Source organism: Acanthamoeba castellanii, assembly GCF_000313135.1.
Source record: "Acanthamoeba castellanii str. Neff unplaced genomic scaffold scf7180000084777, whole genome shotgun sequence".
NCBI classification, from domain to species: Eukaryota; Discosea; order Longamoebia; family Acanthamoebidae; genus Acanthamoeba; species Acanthamoeba castellanii.
Genome location: NW_004457712.1, coordinates 539,914 through 559,741, shown reverse-complemented (window position 1 = coordinate 559,741; position 19,828 = coordinate 539,914). Strand labels below are relative to the sequence as shown.

The 19,828-nt window shown below is 57.5% G+C and overlaps 9 protein-coding genes across 9 annotated transcripts; 2 read left to right on the top strand and 7 right to left on the bottom strand.

The window, feature by feature from the left end:
* Window positions 1–175: 175 nt before the first annotated feature.
* Window positions 176–6,243, bottom strand: ACA1_290220 (ubiquitin carboxyl-terminal hydrolase; the record flags this gene model as incomplete). Its single annotated transcript, XM_004367956.1, is given in 24 exon segments — window positions 176–301; window positions 432–523; window positions 594–743; window positions 795–1,032; window positions 1,122–1,259; window positions 1,374–1,484; window positions 1,574–1,657; window positions 1,734–1,851; window positions 1,962–2,128; window positions 2,224–2,369; window positions 2,447–2,526; window positions 2,627–3,113; window positions 3,201–3,437; window positions 3,517–3,612; window positions 3,691–4,012; window positions 4,123–4,239; window positions 4,298–4,515; window positions 4,606–4,764; window positions 4,844–4,902; window positions 5,007–5,138; window positions 5,230–5,339; window positions 5,412–5,612; window positions 5,625–5,655; window positions 5,750–6,243. 24 exon segments carry the CDS (start codon window positions 6,241–6,243, stop codon window positions 176–178), a joined length of 4,113 nt encoding a protein of 1,370 aa, XP_004368013.1.
* Window positions 6,244–6,293: 50 nt separating this feature from the next.
* Window positions 6,294–9,918, bottom strand: ACA1_290210 (uncharacterized protein; the record flags this gene model as incomplete). Its single annotated transcript, XM_004367955.1, has 13 exons — window positions 6,294–6,488; window positions 6,576–6,971; window positions 7,065–7,160; window positions 7,244–7,384; window positions 7,469–7,618; window positions 7,696–8,011; window positions 8,080–8,299; window positions 8,377–8,562; window positions 8,641–8,851; window positions 8,935–9,159; window positions 9,231–9,384; window positions 9,469–9,597; window positions 9,671–9,918. The coding sequence occupies 13 exons, from the start codon at window positions 9,916–9,918 to the stop codon at window positions 6,294–6,296; spliced, it is 2,667 nt and encodes an 888-aa protein (XP_004368012.1).
* A 23-nt stretch (window positions 9,919–9,941) lies between these two features.
* ACA1_290200 (uncharacterized protein) lies at window positions 9,942–11,066 on the bottom strand (the record flags this gene model as incomplete). Its single annotated transcript, XM_004367954.1, has 5 exons — window positions 9,942–10,142; window positions 10,221–10,301; window positions 10,380–10,545; window positions 10,660–10,807; window positions 10,871–11,066. 5 exons carry the CDS (start codon window positions 11,064–11,066, stop codon window positions 9,942–9,944), a joined length of 792 nt encoding a protein of 263 aa, XP_004368011.1.
* Window positions 11,067–11,438: 372 nt separating this feature from the next.
* Window positions 11,439–12,049, bottom strand: ACA1_290190 (SCF ubiquitin ligase complex protein SKP1a, putative; the record flags this gene model as incomplete). The annotated part of the gene is made up of 3 exons (XM_004367953.1): window positions 11,439–11,575; window positions 11,638–11,674; window positions 11,735–12,049. 3 exons carry the CDS (start codon window positions 12,047–12,049, stop codon window positions 11,439–11,441), a joined length of 489 nt encoding a protein of 162 aa, XP_004368010.1.
* A 69-nt stretch (window positions 12,050–12,118) lies between these two features.
* On the bottom strand, window positions 12,119–12,689 carry ACA1_290180 (uncharacterized protein; the record flags this gene model as incomplete). Its single annotated transcript, XM_004367952.1, has 3 exons — window positions 12,119–12,354; window positions 12,394–12,565; window positions 12,630–12,689. 3 exons carry the CDS (start codon window positions 12,687–12,689, stop codon window positions 12,119–12,121), a joined length of 468 nt encoding a protein of 155 aa, XP_004368009.1.
* A 226-nt stretch (window positions 12,690–12,915) lies between these two features.
* On the bottom strand, window positions 12,916–14,132 carry ACA1_290170 (uncharacterized protein; the record flags this gene model as incomplete). The annotated part of the gene is made up of 3 exons (XM_004367951.1): window positions 12,916–13,079; window positions 13,154–13,268; window positions 13,383–14,132. The coding sequence occupies 3 exons, from the start codon at window positions 14,130–14,132 to the stop codon at window positions 12,916–12,918; spliced, it is 1,029 nt and encodes a 342-aa protein (XP_004368008.1).
* Window positions 14,133–14,508: 376 nt separating this feature from the next.
* ACA1_290160 lies at window positions 14,509–15,830 on the bottom strand (the record flags this gene model as incomplete). Its single annotated transcript, XM_004367950.1, has 6 exons — window positions 14,509–14,603; window positions 14,700–14,815; window positions 14,880–15,190; window positions 15,271–15,387; window positions 15,467–15,639; window positions 15,740–15,830. 6 exons carry the CDS (start codon window positions 15,828–15,830, stop codon window positions 14,509–14,511), a joined length of 903 nt encoding a protein of 300 aa, XP_004368007.1.
* A 333-nt stretch (window positions 15,831–16,163) lies between these two features.
* Window positions 16,164–16,534, top strand: ACA1_290150 (uncharacterized protein; the record flags this gene model as incomplete). The annotated part of the gene is made up of 2 exons (XM_004367949.1): window positions 16,164–16,293; window positions 16,431–16,534. The coding sequence occupies 2 exons, from the start codon at window positions 16,164–16,166 to the stop codon at window positions 16,532–16,534; spliced, it is 234 nt and encodes a 77-aa protein (XP_004368006.1).
* Window positions 16,535–16,835: 301 nt separating this feature from the next.
* On the top strand, window positions 16,836–19,812 carry ACA1_290140 (GTPase activating Rap/RanGAP domainlike 3, putative; the record flags this gene model as incomplete). Its single annotated transcript, XM_004367948.1, has 15 exons — window positions 16,836–16,898; window positions 16,988–17,065; window positions 17,156–17,227; window positions 17,312–17,454; window positions 17,529–17,756; window positions 17,819–18,084; window positions 18,151–18,323; window positions 18,414–18,490; window positions 18,576–18,612; window positions 18,713–18,830; window positions 18,909–19,007; window positions 19,091–19,294; window positions 19,359–19,413; window positions 19,497–19,609; window positions 19,691–19,812. 15 exons carry the CDS (start codon window positions 16,836–16,838, stop codon window positions 19,810–19,812), a joined length of 1,848 nt encoding a protein of 615 aa, XP_004368005.1.
* Between the last annotated feature and the right edge of the window lie 16 nt (window positions 19,813–19,828).

Genomic DNA, 19,828 nt, shown 5'->3' with positions numbered 1-19,828 from the left:
GTCGTGGACTGGGCGTGGAGGAGATGTCGCTGAGCAAACAACCACTCCAGGTTATGGTAAGAGACTTGACATTAATGGAGGACCACGTGTTGTAGTTGTCGGACCACAAAAACGATGGGCAGTCGACCGGGTCGGTCAAGGCCGAGAGGGTTCTGGCGTGGTGCGGACGCGTCCCTTATTCGCCAACGAAGCAGTCCTTCCTTGGGATGTCGTCCAGCGCCTCGTCCCACTCGCACAGGGCGGCCTCGGGATCCTCGCCCGCGAGGAAAAGGCCCAACCTGGCCCCGAGCTCGGCCATCTCCTGCAGGACGCACGAATTTCAATAAGGAGTCGACGTCAACTTCATCTTCGTAGCACCATTAACACGCAACACCACATTTGACTCCGATTTCACAGGTAACAACAGCAAGCTGGTGTGGCAGGTGTGGTACCTTTTGCGGCTTGAGGGCTTCGTACTGGCCCCAGTCGGTGGTGGTGCTGCCTGCGGGCTCCGACAAAAAGTGCTCCAGCCACCTCCACTGATCTGTGCCGCGGCGTGGAAGCCACGGATTAGCCCGTGGGAGCGAAAGTGTTGAACGTTGGAAGGGCGGTACCTCTGGTTCTGTACAAGAAGGTAGCGGCGAGGGGGATGGTGTGAATGGTGTTGACCAGGAGTTGGGCGACCGCGATCATGAACAGACCGTTCCGCTTGTTGCCAGCGTCCAACAGGCCGCCAGCTGCCACCGCCACCAACCCCGTATAAGCTGTCGCCCACATCGAGCGACACAGACACAAGTTGGAGAGCGGGCCGGTACCCTTGGTGCCGAGGAGCATTCGGATCCGCCACTGCTGCAGGGAGTCCCTGATGGAGATCATGCCATAGAGCACGCGCATGAAATGGTCGGTCTGGTCGGGGCCGACGCGCGAGATGTGGGTCGCGATGATGTCCATGATCCAGTAGGAGCGGTCCTCGTCTTCCCACGAGATGTGCGCGTTGATGATCAGGTTGGTGTTGACGTTGTAGCCCTGCTTCAGCAAGCTCACATAGAACTCCTACACAACACCAGCGCACGCGCCATGTCAGCTGCCATGGCGCCAGAGCCGAGAAATTGTGTGGTGTGGCGTGTGCGTGCGTAGCATACCCTGTTGTAGAGGAGCGCAAGGCAGCGAGGGGTCGCCAGGGCGAGTTCGTCGTCCTCGGCGAAGCAGGTTTCGGGCTTGCGGTTCGACGCCCGGTAGCCCTCCGTGGCCATACCACGCACGCATGTCGCCAGAGCCTCCTGTTAAGCCAACGTTGGAGAACCAAAACAACCCGGTCAGACGGAAAACAAGGCATTGAGGCGTGGTTGGTCAGCGGCGCGACGTGCCATGAAGGTGGTGAGATCGGAGGAGACGGCCTTGTCGCCGATCTTGACCCTGGACTGCCCCTTCCTGTACGGCGAGAACTCGCCCATGTAGTAGTCGACGAGGATGCCGATCATGCCTCGACCCACCAAGTACATGCGCTGTGGTGTCGGGAGGGAGGGGCCTGTGCATCAGCAACGTGGCCCTCGAGAGGAGCACAGCTCGAAAAAGGTGAGGTATGGCGCCGTACCTCCTCGTGCCCGGCAGAACCGTAATCCCTGATGAGCGCCCAGTACTGGTGGAAGCGTCGCCACGCGGGGCGCGTCGCCTCGGACTATACGAACACGAGAGAGCACATACGATTAGAGGGCCGGCTGCTGTGTGTTGTGTGTTGACGGTGGGGTGCGTACCAGGGCGATGTGGTACTCCATGAACCGGACGTTGAGCGTTTGCGAGATGTAGGTGTACTGGGGCTCGGCCTCGGGGGCGGGGAAACCAGACACCTCGATCTGCGCCATTCTCTCCTGCCTACGCTCCGCAGCCCAAGAGAAAGAGAACCAGCGACTCAGTCCCGTCCGGTCGATTGTGGTGTGTGTGTGTGTGTGTGTGTGTGATGTGCGTGCGGGGGAGAACCGCACCTCTCCTTGGCCATGATATCGTACTCGTGGACGGCCACGGTCTTGAGGAGGGCGGCCAGCAGCTCGGCAAAGCCCTCGCGCACGTACTGGTCCTGGCAGTCGAGCATGTGGTAGCGGTACCACTTCTTGTGCTGGTCCATCAGGCTCACCAGCAACCAACGGGATGCCTGTGCAAACACGACATGTCACGGCCACCGAGGGTTGGTGGTATCAGATAACATGCTAAGTGTACCCAAGTGTAGGAGGAGGCACGTACGGGTACATGCTGGGTGTAGAGGTTCTTGAGGATCTTCATGAAGGACACGTAGAGCTTCTCCTCGCGTGCGCGCACGAGCGTGTCCAATGCGAAGAAGGTGGCCATCTTGATCACGAGGAACGAAGGATCGTCGTCCGAGGGCTCCTTGAATTCTGTGCGTGTGGGGGGTAACGAATCTTTGAGTAATCAAATGGCAGGAATGCAGAGAATTCTGTGTGATAAGACGTACCGTGCACCGGCGGCAGGGTGATGAGGGAGAGAATGTCGCGAACAAACTCGAGGTACTCCCTGTCGAACTGCTGCCTGTCCCTGTTGGGGTGCATTAAACGATAGCACGCGCGGGCAGTGGTCAGTGGGCATGAAAACATTCGTGTGTGTTGTGTATGTTGGGTTGGGGACTGCAGCTTACCTGACGACCTTGTGGTTCTCCTCCCACACGCTCTGGAGGACCTCGTCGGGGATGATCTGGGCGAAGAGGGAGTCGAGGTCCTTCTCACCGAAGCGCGAGAGGTCGAAGCACAGGGAGGGCGAGCGCTTGAGCGAGAGCGACGAGTCCGAGCCGGAACCGGTGGCCGACGAGATCGAGTAAAGCGAAGGCGAGGGCGTGAGCGTCGACGCCGATGCCAGCGAGTAGATCGACGGGGACTTGGACACGGGGCGCGACACGGTCGTCGGGGAGAGGAACTGTGCGCCGCCGGGAGTGCTGTCCTCTCCGGCATCCTTCGAGGCGTGCGCGGCCTCCTCGACAATGACGGCCTTCTCCTTGCCCTTGCCCTCCTCGGAATGCTGACCATGATCGCCCTTGTTGCCGGCGCTGTTGGGACCGAGCTCAAAGATCTTGGCGCTCGCCTCGTCCTTGTAGTGGACCTTCAGCTCGTCAGGAATCGGGAACTCCTCTGTTGAGTTGTGTGGGCGAGGTTTGTGGGTCAGCGAAAATGTGGAGCGTTGGCGCGCATGTTGAGGGCCGCGGGATGGGGGCGGACCAGGCTCGGGGTGCTTTCGCTGGTAGAAGAGCATGTAGGCGTTCTTGAGCTTGGGCTGCTTGGAGGTGAAGTAGGAGCTGTTGTACGAAGTCGACACCTGCTCACCGCCGAAGCACTCATCTCTCAGGTCCTTGAGGTCCCACGGGGCGACGTGCTTGTCGTCGAACAGATACCACTTGCCGCTGCCCGAAGTCCTCTCCTTGATGTACGAATAGTAGTGACCGGCCTCCGCCGTGCCTGATAGTCCAAACATCAACGCACGCCATGGTCAACATCAACGGTATCGCCATGGACTATCGTGGTGGTCGTCCAGTACCTGAGTGAACGAGCACGCCCACGAGCTCGTACTGGTAGTAGTCATGGGAACGCGAGAACTCCAAAGAGTCGTTGAACGAGTTGCTCGGATTGAATTCTGCGACACGTGTCAAGATCGTCAGCCATCACACTTGCCGTGTCAGCCACACCACTGATCTGGGATGACGAAAGGTACCTTCTTGGGTCTCGGCCTGTTCGCCGCCGCTCCTGTCCTCCTCCCGCTTCTTGCGGGCCTCGGCCTTGGCAATGCCTTCGGTCGTGTAGGGCTCCATGTCCAAGTCCATGGGGAACTCGAACAGGTTCGACAGCTTGGCTCGGAGCATGGTCGCGTAGTCGAAGTCGAACCGCTTCAAGTGGATGATGAGCGTGTTGGGCAGCTTCTTGAGCGAGAGCCTCTTGAGGGCAGCCTCCACCACCTTGCCGCACTGCTCGCACTTCCACTCGACCTGCTCGCCCTGCACGTAGTACGACAGAGCCTCCTGCAGGTTCGCCTTGCCCTGTTGCGCATTTGTGCGCCGTGCGCGGCCAGCGTCAGCTGCTGGCATACATACAGAGGGCAAGAGAGAGAGAGAGAGAGAGAGAGAACATGAGGGGAATGGAACAGTACCTTGATCTCAATGGAGATGACGGAGATGGGATCCTCTCTCTCCGAGAAATGGGAGGGGTTGTTGGGGCACTGAAGAATCTGCGACTCGGCTCCAGTGAAGTTGTTGAGCAGTTTCTCCTGCAGACCGAGAGAATGTTAGGGTGCTGCTCAGTACCCATGGGTGGCACTGACGTACGTATTCTGTGCCCTTGAGCTGCTCCTCGAGCCTCTCGCAAAGAAGGCGCAGGAACTCCTCCGCGTCCTGCTGCATGTGCAGGTCGATCGGGTTGCCGCCCCTGTCCTTGAAGGCCTTGCAGAAGGTCTCAGTCGGATCGTAGAACTGCCTCTCGCTGTGCTGCAGGTGGCAGAACATGTTCTTCAGCTGCATCAGCACGTTCTCGGCCGCCTCAGACACTGCAGCGTTGGGTGCCAACAATCACGCGAGAAGGTGAGTAGGACTATTCTTTCACGCCGAGCACTCTCATCAGCCCGGGCCGAGCGTACCGGTGATCTTGGAGGAGAGCAGGCCATAGCGAAGCGTGGGTGTCATGTAGATCTGCTGGAGGAGGGAGTTCATGTAGCAAATGCAACCGGGGTTGCGCAAGCCCACAAAGCCCGAGAAGTTCTTGCCCGACGGCCGTTCCCAGGTGGTCAAATCGAGCTCTGCGTCGCCATAAGCAGAAGAGGAAGGGCATTAGGGACGTTCACGCGCAGGGAATAGAGAGAGAGAGAGTTCAGTTACCTTTGGTGTGGTTGGGCACGATGAGCTGCAAGATCTCGTGGGCGTTCTCGGGCGAGTCCCTGGCAAGCTCCGCCAGGAGCTTGAAGCAACTGGGGGGGGGAACGGGGAGAGTCAGCACTAGCACGCACGAGCACAAGGATTTATAAATTTAAGGCCGCGGCACCTTTCTCTGGTCTGAGACGTCTTGCACTTGTTCTCCTCCTTCCACTTGATGTTCAGCGTGTTACGCGACGAGGCGAACGTGGGAGGCGGCGGGAACAGACAACGATTCCACAGCTCGTCGATCATGTTCAACCTGCACATGTGCGTACGCACCAGGTGCCATAGCAGTATTGGTCACCACCATTCGCCAACATAACAGACCGGGCAGGGCTAGCTACACATACCCTTCCTTGGCGGCGACCTTCCTCTTGATGGCGGAATTCTCGCGAAGCAGAGTCCTCACGATGTTGAAGAAGCCGATCAGCAGCTGATCGGGAGGACCGTCGCGGGTCTCCTGTTGTGTTTATTAAGGCAAGATTAGCATGATCTTACGATTGTGTGCGTGCCCGTGGCACTGTGAATGTACCTCCTGGACGGGGTGGTTCTTGATGCGGTCGATGGTCGAGTAGAAGAGGCCCTCAAACTTGGAGAACACCTCGGCACCGTTGGGGTGCTCCTTGAAGTATCTCTCGATGAGCAGGCTCAGCAGGTCGAAGAACTGGTCGCACGTGGAATTGATCGAGCCCTCGGGCGGGATGTGGCGCAGCAGGAGATCCAGGAAGAACCTCTGCGGAGGCACCAATCCCTCGGCCACTGCATACTCGTCGGGGCTGCAGCCCGTGCACCACACAGACGCCACAGACGAGGTCAAGGTGTCAGGCCACGGCCAGGAAGAAGGCTTAAGGGCGATTAGAGGCGACGTACTACTGGGAGCAGAGGACGTTGAAGTTGGCAGACGCGGCCTTGCGGACCTTCTGCTCGTAGTGGGCCAGCGTGACGTTGACGATGAAGTCCTCGATGGGCGTCATTTCCGCCGCCTGCTCGCCCTCGGGAAGGGTGATGGTGACGGTACCAGCAGCCTTGTCCTTGCGCCCCTTGATCTCGCGCTCCTTGGCGGCGAGGCCGTACTCGTAGAAGTCCTTCAGGTGGGCCGGCTTGGAGACGATGGAGTTTATCAACAGCTGCATGGCGTAGTCCACGATCTGCACGTCGTCGTTGTGGGGCGGGTAGCCCTTGCACGTATCGAGGATGATCGACACCATGGTGCCCAGGAAGTTGGGGAAGTCGATGGTCTCGATCAGCGCGCGCCCGGTGTTCGTGCTCAGCGACAGGGCCTGCCTGCCCTTCTTCTCCTTGCCGTCATCAGACTGGGCCACCGGCGCGGGCAGCATGGCAAGGTCGGCCAGTCCTCCTGTCATCATGAAGATAGGAGTCAGAAGACGAACATGAACGACTAGGGTACGTGGTGTTAGGTGGTCGAAGACATGCCTTGGATGAAGAAGTGGATGATCTTCAACAGCAGCTGGAGGCAGCTCTTGAAGGCGCGGCTGCTCTGGTTCCTCGTGAGGAAGTCGTCGTGCAGGACCAGGTTGAGAATGTGGTGGAACCCGTCGCAGTAGAAGAAGAGCTTGCACCACTCGTACTTCTCCTTCGTTTGAGCCTCCTACACGTGCGTGGGCCCAAGCGTGAGCGAAACAAAACACCAGAGACGAGCGAGCAAGCGAGCGAGCGAGAGCGCAAAGAGTCGTACGGTGTCCTTCTCGCCATAGGACATGAGACGATCGATGATCTGGAGGCAGTAGAGCATCTTGTAGAGCGAGCGCGAGTTGATGAGCTCATCCCAGTTGGGCGACCGCAGGGTCTTGAGCGTCTGTTCGATGATCGGGTTGGTGGGGAGCTCCATCAAGATTTCCCACACGCGGTCGCGGTCGATGTTGTCGTGGTTGAGGAGCTCAAAGAGCAGATCGAAGTAGGCCTGATTGTCGAAGAGGAACTTGCTGGGAGGGATTTCCTCCACCGCCTCGACGGCCGCCGCCATTTGGGCCTCGACTTCCTCGGCCTGCGCCGCCTCCGTCTCGAACTTGGCGGCCTCGGCCATGAGCTTGTCCTTGGTGCTGTCCTCCATCAGCGCAGACAGGGCGAGATCCTGCAGTTTGTGGTGACACGATTAGCTGAAGCCCCCAACGGACCCCACAAGCACAAGACCGCACGACAAAGCTTCGAAAGAGAGCTCCCGCACCATGTTGTAGTAGTTCTTTTCCATCGCAAGTACCGCAGCGACGGTGGAGAGTCCGGGAATCATCTCCTGCAAGAAGGCCACATCTTGCTCCTTGCCCTGCAAGTAGCAGCACCACAGGAGGAAATGAGTTAGTTACAGGAGAGCGCTTGTGTCAGCGAGAGTTGGGGGGGATCAAGTACCTTCCGCACTTGGGGAACGTTTTTGGGCGGAGGCGCGGCGACGACGGGCTCGAGCTTGGGCATGGGTCCCACCGCAGCCGGGGCAGCCCCGCCTTCCTTTTTCTTCTTTTCGTCTCTCAACTTGCTTTCTTGGAGGAAGTTCTATGAAAAGCGAAATGACACCACCCATCAATACACCAGTGGCAAGAAGCAAGGGTGGTGGAGAGGAGGGATAAGAGCACGCACCTTCAGCATGAAGATGAGCCTGTCGATTTGGTTCTGGGCGTTGGGCACGTTCTCACCCAGGGTGATTTGCTGGTGGGCCAGCTGCAGGCGCTCCATGCATCGGTCCACGAACGACTTGCGCACAGCGTTGAACTGTCTGGTGTCATCAACCTGCACACAGGGAAGAGCCATGGCACGGTGAGGACGGCAAGTAGGCATCGATGAAACGATGGGTGACCGATGCGCACCTTCTGGTAGAGAGCCACGAGGAGGGTCATGGATTCCTTGAACACCACCTCCACCGACGAACCCAGCGCCACATTCCACAGCTGGTCAAGGCCGAGAAGTCCGTCGAACTGGAGCACCAGGAAGTCGTCGATGGGTCCCTCCATCCTAAGGCTCCTGTGCTGTGAGTTGAGGCAGCAGAAGTAGCGTCGGAAGCAGTCGAATCCCATTCCCGAGAGCGAGGCCACATCCAGCTTGCCCAGCCTGTGCTCGAAGAAGTTGTCAACCATCACGCCCGTGATGGTGTTGGAGTTCTGCTTCGAGAAGCTCGAGCATATTCTGCACGTGGGTTCGTGAGCGTTGATTAGTGCGATGCCTTGGTGCAGATGGCAAAGTAAAATGCATACCTGTAGAACCAGCCCAAGGTGGTTTCCACTTCCTCGCGGGACATGCTGTTGAGTACGAGGGACTCCCACATGATGTCGGCCCTGTCCTTGGTCAGGCGAGCGATCGAATAGTCGAACACGAAGCGGATGAAGTCGAGACGTGTCGACACCTGCTTCAGGTGCGGGTAGCGTCCCTCCAGCACCGCGGTGTTCCAATCGACGTCGGCCAGACGCTCGTCGCCTGTTAAAGAAGAAGACGTTAAGTTAGCCCGGTTGTTGCCATTGTGTCATCGATGAGAACTGTCACGGAAACTTTACCAGTTTCGGCGGCGGTGGACAGGATCTCGGCTCTCCGACGAACGCAGGCCTGCTTGTAGAGGGCCAGTTCGCGGAAGAGCAGGTCCACCAGGCCCACCTCGGACTTCAGCTCATTGACCACCTTCTGGCGCGAGTTATCGGTGCCCTTTATGGTCCTCATCTCTTTGTCGTCGTGATAGTGCTCCTCTGCAAAGGAAAAACCACGATCGATGAGCGCCATGTGAAAGAAGAATGCGCAGACACGAAAGGAGAAGGACTGCGTACGGAGCACTTTCTGAAGAAGCACGATGGACTGGTGCACTGACACTCGGTTGCGAATGTGATCGCAGAAGATCTGGATGAGCATGTTGCGGTGGATTCGCAGGTTGTACGCAGAGACGACCTTGCAGAGTTGGCTCAAGGCCGCGTCCGCGATCGACTGCTCCACCTTGGAATCGTCTTGCACAATTTGCCACAGGAGATTCATGGTGCGCAGCTGGCGATCACGACAATGGCAATGCCAGGTGTGAGACCAATGCCCACACCACTAGTGGTGGGAGCCTTGCCTGGGGCGCGTACCTTGATTTCGGTGGATGAGGGGTAAGAGCTGTAGGTATTTTGGAACTGTGCAATGAGGTTGATCGTGCGCGGGGAATACTCGGCAAACGGGATCGAGTGGATCAGTTGGAGCAGGTAGTTCTGGTGCTCGGGCGAGAGATTGCTCGAAATGGCGCCCAGCACTTCGTAGACCGCCGGCTCGGCGTGCTGTGTGGCGGTGGCCTTCCACATCATATCCAGGTGCCCCTGTGATTGGGAAAGGCCTGTTGTGAGGACCTATTTGTTGCATGGGCGAACGCGGCGGAGCATAATCATACCTGATTCAGGAATTTCTCGCTCGCCATGAACTTGAGCAGATTCTTGGACCGCTTGATGAGCTCCGGGTGCATGTCCGACAGCTTGGACTGGAAGAGGCGCTCGATGATTTGGTTCTCCTGGATCCACGCCAGCAGGTACTTGCTGTCCATCCACCTTGAGTGCGCGCAGGTCACCGTGAGTAGTTGCTCAGGTCAGTACTAGTGCCAAGCCCTGCAAATGTTGTTTTGTGCGGCATACCTGGCCACCTGAGGCGCTCTGTACGTAGGGTTGGTGTAGCCGGTGTAGGACATCCCGTCGTCCCATTGCTGGTACTTCCTTCTCTGCGTCATCGAAATGGCCTCCTCGATGTAGGACAGGCCGTGCAGTCTGGGAAGGCGTAGGCCGTTGCAAACGCGTGTGTCAGCTTCGGGTCGGTCATGTATGGACTAACGGTACGTACCGCTTTTCGAGGTTGGTCGAGCGGAAGCACTTGAGGGCAAATGCCAGGCAGAACCTCTCCGACTTCTCCCAGGTCTCGGTGTAGGCGTACTCCTTGAGGATGGCCTCGAAGTGCCGCACGATCTCCTCGACGTCCTCCTTCTTGACGGTACGTAGCTCCTCATCGCCCAGCCCCAGCATGATCGTGAAGATCACCTCCAGCTGTGGCAGGAACGCCTTCTGCAGGCTCGGGATGAGGAACTCCCGCATCTGTGATGTCGAGCGGGATCACATTAGCTTTGGACATCCAAAGTGAGAGGAGAAAGGGGCGAAGGTGGTTCTGCCTTGTTCCACGCCATGATGTGCAGCTTGATGAGCGGGACGGAGAGGTGCGGCTCAGTGTTGTTCACTCGTGTCACCATGGCCTTGAGACCGCCCTTGTTGGCGAAGTAGTTGACGTTGTACACCAAGAACCTGGACGCGCGCATCGTTTTCTGCAATGGGGTGGATAGGCGTCATAACGCGTCAGTCCTGGACACTTAGTGCAGCCTTCCAGTGCTTGCGACGTATACCGACGGTACGGCGAAGTTCTCCAGCGGCTTCTCGGCCTTATTCTCGTCGTTATGGGATTGGAGCCTGGCGTACAGCAGATCCTAGCGATGGCAAAATCGAGCGTTAGCGTTTCGGTCGAAACCGAGAGCAGCGCGTACGGGAGGAAGGAGGCTGCTTACCTCTTTCTCGTAGGGATGGTAGTAGTAGGCGCGGTTGTCATCGAAGATACGGTTCAGCGTTTCCAGCAGTTCGAGGTTGTCTGCGGGCATCGTGGCAATGATGAGGTCCAGCACGCGCGTGAAGAACTCGTTCGTGCGCAGGAACTGGTCGTCGTTGTCCTTGAACCTGTATGGTTAACAAGTTGGAACTGGTCAATCTTCTTACTCCAATTGATTGCAGTGAATGAAAAAATGTGTGATTGAATTTAAACTTTTAAAATAAAAAGAGAGAGCAGCTAACCTGCGCCTGGTGAGAACCCTCACGACTGTGGGAAGGCCCTTATGCAGGAAGAAGGTCTGGTGCTCGCGGCTGAGTGCACAGTTGCCGCTTAGCAGGCTTGCCATAACGCCCTCCAGGCGGGCGAGATGTTGCGTTGGGTCAAAAGACTCTGAAGTACAGGTTGCGTGAGTGGCAGCTGCGGGCGTAATAAGGTGGCGTGTGCGTGAAGTACCTCGCTCCAGCTCCTTCTGCATCTCATCGTAACGCTTCTCGTAATTTACATCGTCGACGATAAGCGCAGGATCGATTTGCATCGTTTGCTGTACTGACGTTTCCACCACCTCCTTGGGCGCCTCCTCGTTGGAGAGGTCGGTGGGCACTGGTGCGGTAGTCCCACCCTCAAGTTGCTGCTCTTGCTGTTCACTCATCTTGCTGCGAGGCCTGAAGGGAGGCTGTGGTCAATTCAAAGATGTCCATACCATTAAAAATCCATCACAAGGCCGTCTCCATGCGAATTGAGAACTCGGGGAAGGGGGGCAAGAGCTCTACCTCCTTGGCGCTTGAGGAAGACAATCTAACCCAAGCGACTTAGCCCCAGCAAGACAAAATAATGATGATGTACAGGGGAGAAAAAGACCAGCCCACCAGCACGTTGAGCAATTTTCGCTGCAGCGAAATTCGCGCAACAGCACCCGAGCAAGCAAGGAAAATAAAGATAAAAACGATTTAGGGGAATCGTTTCGCATGAATGAATGCCAGTGTTGTTGGCGGTGTGTACAGATGAGACCTTTGGGGGGCCTTTACAAATCGTTGAGGAAGGCATATTCCTTCTTGATCTCCTCTTCTTCTTCTGGTGTGAGATCTGCCTTGATGCCAAATTTTTGTCGAATCTCTTCTGCTGTCGTGCATGCGCGGATCATGAGCCCCACAGTTCGGCCTGGTGTGCCCACAACAACCGTTAGCACCGTGAGCCAAAGGAGGCGGAAGGGGCGTACATACATGCAAGCTCAAGAAGCGGCTTGATGTCCAGATAGTTCTGCACGAACATGAGATTGAGTAAACGAGGTCCTCGTGGATGGCGAAAGTGGGAAAGTACCGCAGCTAAGATGAGACGGTACAAGACGACCTGCTCCACCTCACAGAACTTGCGGTCCCACTCCAGCACACCATCTGCGCCCTTTTGATCGCCCGAAGGGTTGGGGTTGGCGTGGTGCCACGAGCAGTACTCGAGCACCTTGGCGAGGGTGGCGCTGTTGATGTTGGGCAGGGGGATGGGGCTGCCCAGGTCGTCTGGATCGTCGGAAATCACGTCCACATCCTCCAGCATGTGCGCTATCGTAACTGACATCTTAGCCACCTCAGCGGGCACCGTGACCACCTCTCCATCTGAACTCTCAAGCTGCACCGACATCCTTCTTGTTATTTCAATTAATTTATAGCAAAAAAATACAACTAAATAAGTGCCCTTGTTCCGTTCGCTTCACTTCTGCAAGACGACCACGCGTTCGTAGGGCATCCTGGCGTTGACAGTGTCCATGATGATGCTGATGTTCTTTCGGTTCTGAAACATGTCGCCCTGCCCTATTCGCGAGATGCTGAGCGTGTGCACCACCGTCTTGCCGTCCACAGTGGCGAACGTGAACGCCAGATCGTCCACGAACTTGAACACCTTGGTCGAGTGCGTGCCCTGCAGCCACATCACCAACCGTCTCAGGCCTGAGCCAGCACAGGAGAGAAGGATGCGACACGCAATACTTACGTAGACGGTGAGCTCGGCGTTTGCGACCTCGTGATCGTGGTAGGCGTGCCTGACTGAGTGCTGGTCGCCGTGCCGTTGGAAGAGGTGTTGCAGCTCCGCCTCGGCCGTGATGTGTGCATAGCGTGGTGTGCTCTCGAGTGCCTCCACTATGGCAGCCCGTATGGCATCCTTCACTCCCCCCCCCCCAACCGCGCTATTAGCGGCAAGTGAGGGAAGCAGGAGGATACAGTACCGCTTGTGCGTCGTCAGGAAAAATGTACTCGGCCTCGTAGATGTGAGACAGCCAGCCCATCTTCAGCAGAAAGTTGATAAAAAAGCACAAAAATAAAACAACGGCAAAGCTGAGCTGGCATCGCGTCATCTGTTAGTGTGCGCAGCCCACTGGACAAAAGCAGGACGCTACTACTTCCTTCGCAACTACTTCATGTACGCGTCAACTTCCAGACTGAAGGGCCGTGTACGGCCGGGAGTACGTCTTCAAATTGAAGAATGTATTCGGTGGATGCACCTCCACCGCCTTATTCGACATGGTCGGCGATGGTGATGTGGAGGACACCGTTGCCGAAGGAGGATTTGGGAACGGCGTTAACGTCGACGCTCGCAGGAAGCGTGCCGCGGACCACGAACTGCCCGGCGGCTCGCAGCTGCGTCAGGTAGTGCACTCCCGGACTTGATCGCGTTCCTACACCACACACCACACCGACAATGTCAATGACAGTGACAAACGAAGCGGCGCGGCACGGCAAGAAGGGGTACCCTCGAGCTGCCACTTGCGGGTGGCCTTGCTGAAGGTGAACTTGGGCTCCTCCACGACGCCCGGCACGTCGAACACGAAGTGGACAAAGTGGTGGGGGGCGTTGGGGTTGGAGGGCTGGTCGGCGTCGCGCCACATGTCGTAGACAGGGAAGGACGCAGCTGGCTTGAGCAAAGCCGAAGACGACGAAGAAGGTGATGAACCGATCAGCGCCGCTCCGCCGCCGCTCACCGTCGACTTGTTACTGGTGCTGGCCTTGGGCGTGGAGAGGAGCAAGGTCGCCGCATGCTGCCGTCGGGCCACTTCGCGCTCCCAGGCGGCACGGAACGACTGGTCGTTGAGGTGCGGGAACGAATGGCCGACCAGCTTCTCCAGCTTCTGGAACGCGTCGGAGTGGGCGGCGAAGAAGGGTCCGCGCATACCCAGCCAGTAGCTTCTCGTTCGCTCCCGCCTGGTCCAGGCCTTCTTGTCGAACTCGATCTTGCGCCTCTTGCGCGACTTCTCGGGGAGGGGCGCTGGCGGCGCTTCGTGGACGCCTCCGTGGTGGTCAGCGGGCACCGGCGGGGGAGGCGGCGGCAAGATGCCGGCCGCTTCATCGCTGCTCCGCTGAAGAGCCTCGCGCAGCTCGTTCAGGCGGTATTTGGCCCGCTCCTGCTTGCGCTGCCTGAATCGTCGAGGCACCACGTTGTCGTAGAGAAAATCGATCTCGTCCACGAGCACTTGGTAATCCTGCGCGTTGATGGTCGGGTAGTCGAAGAAGGCCTGGAAAAAGGTCTTGGTCATGTCGGCCCGCTTCGCCTCGTGCGCGGAATCATCGTCATTTGTCATGAGCGCATCGTCGTGATTGGGATCGTGCGAGAACACGAAGGCGGGGGTGGTCGCATCTAAATTTCCGTGATCGATTTCTGCATCGCCCAGCTGGCCCTGGCTGTGTCCCTCCACTACGTGTTCTTCCCCACCGCCGCTGTGCCCGAAGGCCATCCATCCTCCGTGTTCATGTCCATCGTCCTGGTTCTCTGGATCTGAATCCGGCGCGACACCAACCAGATCCGTAACGTGGTGAGGCTGCTCCATTGCTGCTCCTTGTGGCTCTTGCGCCAAGCTGCGCGTTTGGTGAACGTTTGAAAAATGAAATAAAATTGTTTTTGTTGATTTTCCTTTTGGCAACAAATAATATAAATAAATAAATAAATAAACCAACGGCAAGCAAGGAGAATAAGCCAGAAGGGTCTTTATAAATACGTGTGCACGGGCTGGTACGATGCAATTGTCCAAACAATCTGTTTCCATAAGTGCGGTAGTTGTGGTTGGTGGTGTTATTGAAGCGTGATGTGGGGCTGTGGGTTTCTCTCCTGGATCAGAAGCTCCTGGTTGGCGTGCCATCGTTGTGCTGCAGGTACTTCTCGAAGTGCTTGCTCGCGTTCTTGATGTTGAGGAGGGTTGCTGTTGATTCTGGTTCAGGAAACGCGCGGCACGATCACACACGTGATGTGAGTGGTGTAGAAGGTGAGATGGCGGTGAATGGAGAGGTGGACGGGGTAGAGGTACGAATGGTGGGATCGGACATGATGACCATCATGTAGGTGTTCTCCGTGAAGAGGTCGATGAAGGCGGCAAAGTGAGAGTTCCGCGCCTCCATGTCAGAGAAGTAAGAACCAAACTTACTGCATTGCGAGATCAGCGTCAGTCATGTACACGGAAAAAGTGAAGTAGAAGGAGCGAGCGAACCTGCAGCTGAGCTTGAACTGCTTGATGATGTTACTGATCTTTTCGAATCGGTGGACGTCCTTGTGCTTTCGCGAGGAGGCGTGCGAGATGACGAGGAAGGTCGCGCGCTCGAACAGCACCACTTCATCAGCCTCGCAGATGGAGCAGAACTTCTGGAGTCGCCTCTCGATGGTGTCGATGTTGGGGATGAGCGCGTACACAATCGAGGACCAGGCCTTGTAGAGGGTCTCGTCCCAGATCGACGTGGGGAAGAGCGTGATATTCATCGGCAGAGATGCCTGCTTGAGCTCGCTCTCCTTCTGTGCGAATGTCTGTGATTGCGGAGAGATGCATGCGAGAAGGAAGAAGGTTAGGAGCGAGAACACCTGGGGAAGAGGAAGGAGGACGTCACCTTTTCTCGTTGATCTTCGGGCACGAGATCCATCTTGTGCATAAGACAAAAGATCTTGGCAGTGGGCGAGTTCTGTTGGATGGCGTCGAGGCAGGAGTGGTAGTACTTCATGTCCTTCTGCTCGTCAATAAAAAACAAGGCGAGAGATGTGAGATGAACAGTTCACGACGTTGGCAGATGAGCCGTCTGGCAGTACCTCAGCGCAGCTGCTCTCGACGTCGAACACGTAGATGAGAACCTCAACGTTGCGGAAGATGTGATCCCTTTGGTTGGAAAAGTAGTTTTCCATGAATGCCTCCTGACCGCCGCAATCCCAAAGATTGAGGGCCAGATTGCCGAGGAACCGGACGTGCGAGTGCTCAACATCAACTGTGTTCGTGGAGATCGGGTGAGGCAACAAATCACAATGAGGTGAGTGATGATCAAGAATGAAGTAAGTAAAAGACAAATTTGGTTGTTGAGGGCGTACTGGTGGCCGCTAGTCGCGTTGTGTCGCGGGCGATGTAGTTGGCGAAGATGATAGACCGCATGGAGGTCTTACCCGACCCACTCTTGCCCATCAACAAAACCTTTGCCGCATAAATGAAGAAATTAATTTTTCAATTCACGCGAATCTGGCATGCATCCGAGAACCAGACAACGCAAGATCATGCAGGCGCACCACAAAGGGGCAGTACCTTCTTTTTCATCATCTTGGAAGATTACTTGATGGATTCAGCAGCCAGCTCACGAAAACACGCCGATCAAGCAGGCTACACAGACAAAGGGGAAAAGGAATGAGAAGAAATAGATAAGAAAATTGGCGAACACCGCGCATTCCAAGCATTCTATGACTTATCTTCTTCATCCGCAGGCGAACACGAAGTAGAGGCACAACGCCGTTGAAGATCAACATGGACAGAGAGGAGGAAAGCATGCAGGCGCTGGAGGAGCACCTGCAGCGCGGCGGGTTCGACCTCAGCTCGCTTTCGCTCTCCACCTCCTACCACCAAACCGGACGCAGGGGCACCGTGGTAATCGGTCGTGCCAAGAACGCCGCATCCCTTCCATCTTCCGCCACGACCCCCTCCCCGCCTGCACTACTCGTGGACGAAGCACCGAAGCTCCAGCCTTCCTTTTCTTGGACTTCGCTCTTTCCCGAGCTTGGCACAGATTGGCAGTCCCCACCAGCCACCTCCTCTTCATCTTCCACAGTTTCATCCTCTTCATCTGCTACCACAGCGCGACCACTCGCTTCCTCCACTTTATTATCGGCACCGAGTAGTGGGCGAGTAGGAGAAGGGGGCGGCGGGAGCAATGGGAACAGCCGCGAGGGCTCGTTTAGGTCCGATAGGGACTGCGATGGGGAAGAGGCGCTGACAGGAGTCAAACTCGAACCGGCCGCCGAAGTAGAGGAGACCTCCCCCTTTTCATCTCCCTCTTCATCTTCTGGCGTTGTGCCGACCGCAGCATCCACAGACTCGGTAGCACCCACCTTGGCACCAACCACACAACAGACCCCGGGGACCCAACCACAGGCCCAAGCCGACCGCGAGGCCGCCCGGCAGCGGCGGCGACGTCGGCTCATGCTCCGCAAACCCGACTCGGCCCTCGCCCTTGGCCTGTTCGAGCACTACTTCAAGCTCGAGGTCCGTACCACCACAATGTTGCCTTTTCTTGCCGTCCGATGAATTAAAATGCCGTATCATGATACTACCACTCGCGGTCGCAGGTGCAGGTGCCGGGCGGCGGAGGCGGCGCTGTGGAAAGGCAGGCGTTCCTGATCCCTCAGACCTATTCGGTGGACCAGGTCAAGGTTCGTGGTGCTGTAGTGTGCTGCCTCGCAGACGCCTGCATGCCGGTCGGCGCTGACCACGCCGACCTCTTCCTTTTCGTCAACACACAGAGACATGTGTTCAAGTACGGAGACGGCTTCGGCGACCTCTGCCCCGACGACTTCCAGCTGGGTATCGCCGACGTACGAGCACCGCCCACTTTCCACACATTCCTGCGCTCTCGACACTGACGTTACTGGCCCGTTTCACTGACGATTGGTCCCCAGGACCAGCGCTTTACGATCGAGTTTGCCGTGTTCGTGAAGGCTCACCCGACGATCGTGGAGTCCTTGAAGAACGGCGAAGCTGCTGTGGTCTCACTCTTCCCCTCTACCACCGGCAGCTGGACAGGCGACACCTTTCGCCGAAGGTGCCGCACAACACGACACTCGCCGCTCGCACGCACGCTACAATGGGCTGACGTACCGTTGTGGGCAAGTGCAGGTCGCAGACGCTGCAGAGGATGGAGGCGCAGACCGCGGAGAAGGGCTCCCGAATCTTGTCGACGGCGGCCAAGTTCGGCGGGACGACCATCATCCAGCCCGTCCACAAGAAGTCCCTCAGCGATGAGCTGATCGACCGCGCGTTTAACTCCGAGCTCTACCGTGGCCCTACCGACCAGGGAGGCTCCCCCGATTCCAAGGCCGGTTGGCGCAAAACTCGACCCACCACGTACGCCACCTCGCCTATGGCTTTCCAGTATGTGCCTAAGTTGTCGTGTGTCGTGTGATCAGCTTCTTCGCCCAGGGTGCCGCGGAGGGGTTGGTTCCTAATGCCACCGCCCAATCGCCGGAAGCCCTGATGGCAACCTACGACAGGAACAATGCACCGATCGTCATCGTCTGCCCGGGCTACCTGGTCGAGAACGATGCCTCGTCGGCACACGTTCGCCCCACCAACGGGTCACATTGGAAGCTGTGCCAAATCGACGCGCGGCAGCTGCGACTGGAGGAAACCATCTACGACGCCTGCAGCTACAACCGATTCTTTTACTCCAAGCGTACGCCCATTGCCCTCTCCCTGAACACCGGGCCAAGATTTAACTCCGAACGATGTGGCTGAGCAGACCATGTCAACTTTGGCGGGGTGCACAAGACGGAAGGGCCGCTAGTGGTGTCGCTCCTCAAAACGCCGGTCAACGTGGCAGCCGACGATGCCGCTGTACAGAACATCGACAGCAACAGCTCCTCTTTCAAGACCAAGGCGCAGCGATTCCGCGTCCTCGTGTGGTCTAAATACGTACATATGCCCTTCTACGATCACCACCGCGTGGAGGGTCACTGGCAATCAACTGAAGGCCGGCCAATGCCATCGTTTCGCTATGTTCAGGGAGAGAAGCAGGCACTCGTAGCGTGGAGCCAGCGACTCCTGGGCGCCAGCAGACCGCCAGGCAAGCGCCTCCTTAAGTACGGCCGCAGCCACCGCACGCGCCAAAGCACACAAGCGCACTTGATTATCTAACAATGCCTCTCGTGTCGGCTACTTACTCAGAGCGCTGCAAAGCACAAGCCCTGAATTCTTGGGCCAGGTCGACTTTTACCGACTCGACCCGCAGGCACGCATCCCTTCAGCGCGCGTTTGAAGCCTGGCTCGATTGTTGACACAAAACTGGGGCACGTACCGCGCAGGAAAAGGTGGCCGAGGAGTTGCTCGAGATGGAGCTGAAGCAGGTGGTGTCCAACTACAAGTTTGGCATCCTCTACGCCAAGGAGGGACAGTACAGGGAGACCGACATGTTCTCCAACGGTACGTACCATCACCGCCGCATACGCACTCCCTTCCCAAATTCCCAAGCGCTGATTGTGTGCTGTCGCGGGCGTTCAGAACACGGGAGCGAAGCGTTCGAGCACTTTCTCTCGATGATCGGTGACAAGATTGCTCTCGAGGGGTGGACACAGTACCGAGCGGGCCTCGACGTCCGCAGTGCGCCTCCCGCCTCGCCCCTTCTCCCTTATTTCTCTTCGCTCAACTCTCCTTCGTTCTTCTTCGCTCTTCTGTGCTTGCAGTCAATGCGACGGGCACGCACAGCGTGTACACAACGTGGGAAGACTATGAAGTGATGTTCCACGTGTCGACGTACCTGCCCTACGACGACAAGAACCGCCAGCAGCTCGAGCGGAAGCGGCACCTCGGCAACGACATCGTCGTGCTCATCTTCTCCGACGGCAACACGCCCTACCTGGCCAACGCCATTAAATCCGAATTCAACCGTACCGCCTCCCCCCCCGCTTCCAGCTCCCAACCTCATCACCTTTACATTCCGCAACTCTGCAGATGTCTTCATCGTCGTGCAACCCGTCAAGCTGCCCAGCGGCGCGGTGGCCTACAGGTATGGGATCGCCGAGATTCGTGTGTTGTGCGCATCCGCCTGACTTACTGTGTCTCGTGGTGGCGCGTGCGCAATGGGGGCAGAGTGGGCACCACGTACAAGGAGGGAGTGAAGAGGTGCACGCCCCACCTGCCCGACCCCAACGAATACGTCTTCGCCCACGGACCCGCGTTCCGCGAGTTCCTCCTCACCAAACGTACGCCTTCCCCCCCCCAATTAACAGCTCTGATGGGTCATCTTGTTATGTCATCTGACTGTGGCTGGTGGTGCGGTTCAGTGATCAACGCCGAGCGGGCCGCCTACTGCGCGCCCTCCTTCGCGGCCAAGATCAACCGAACGAAGACGATGCTCCTCGAGGGCCTCCTCAGCGACTTCCCTCCGCCCGTGAGCGGCAGCTGATTCCCACCGCGCCCCG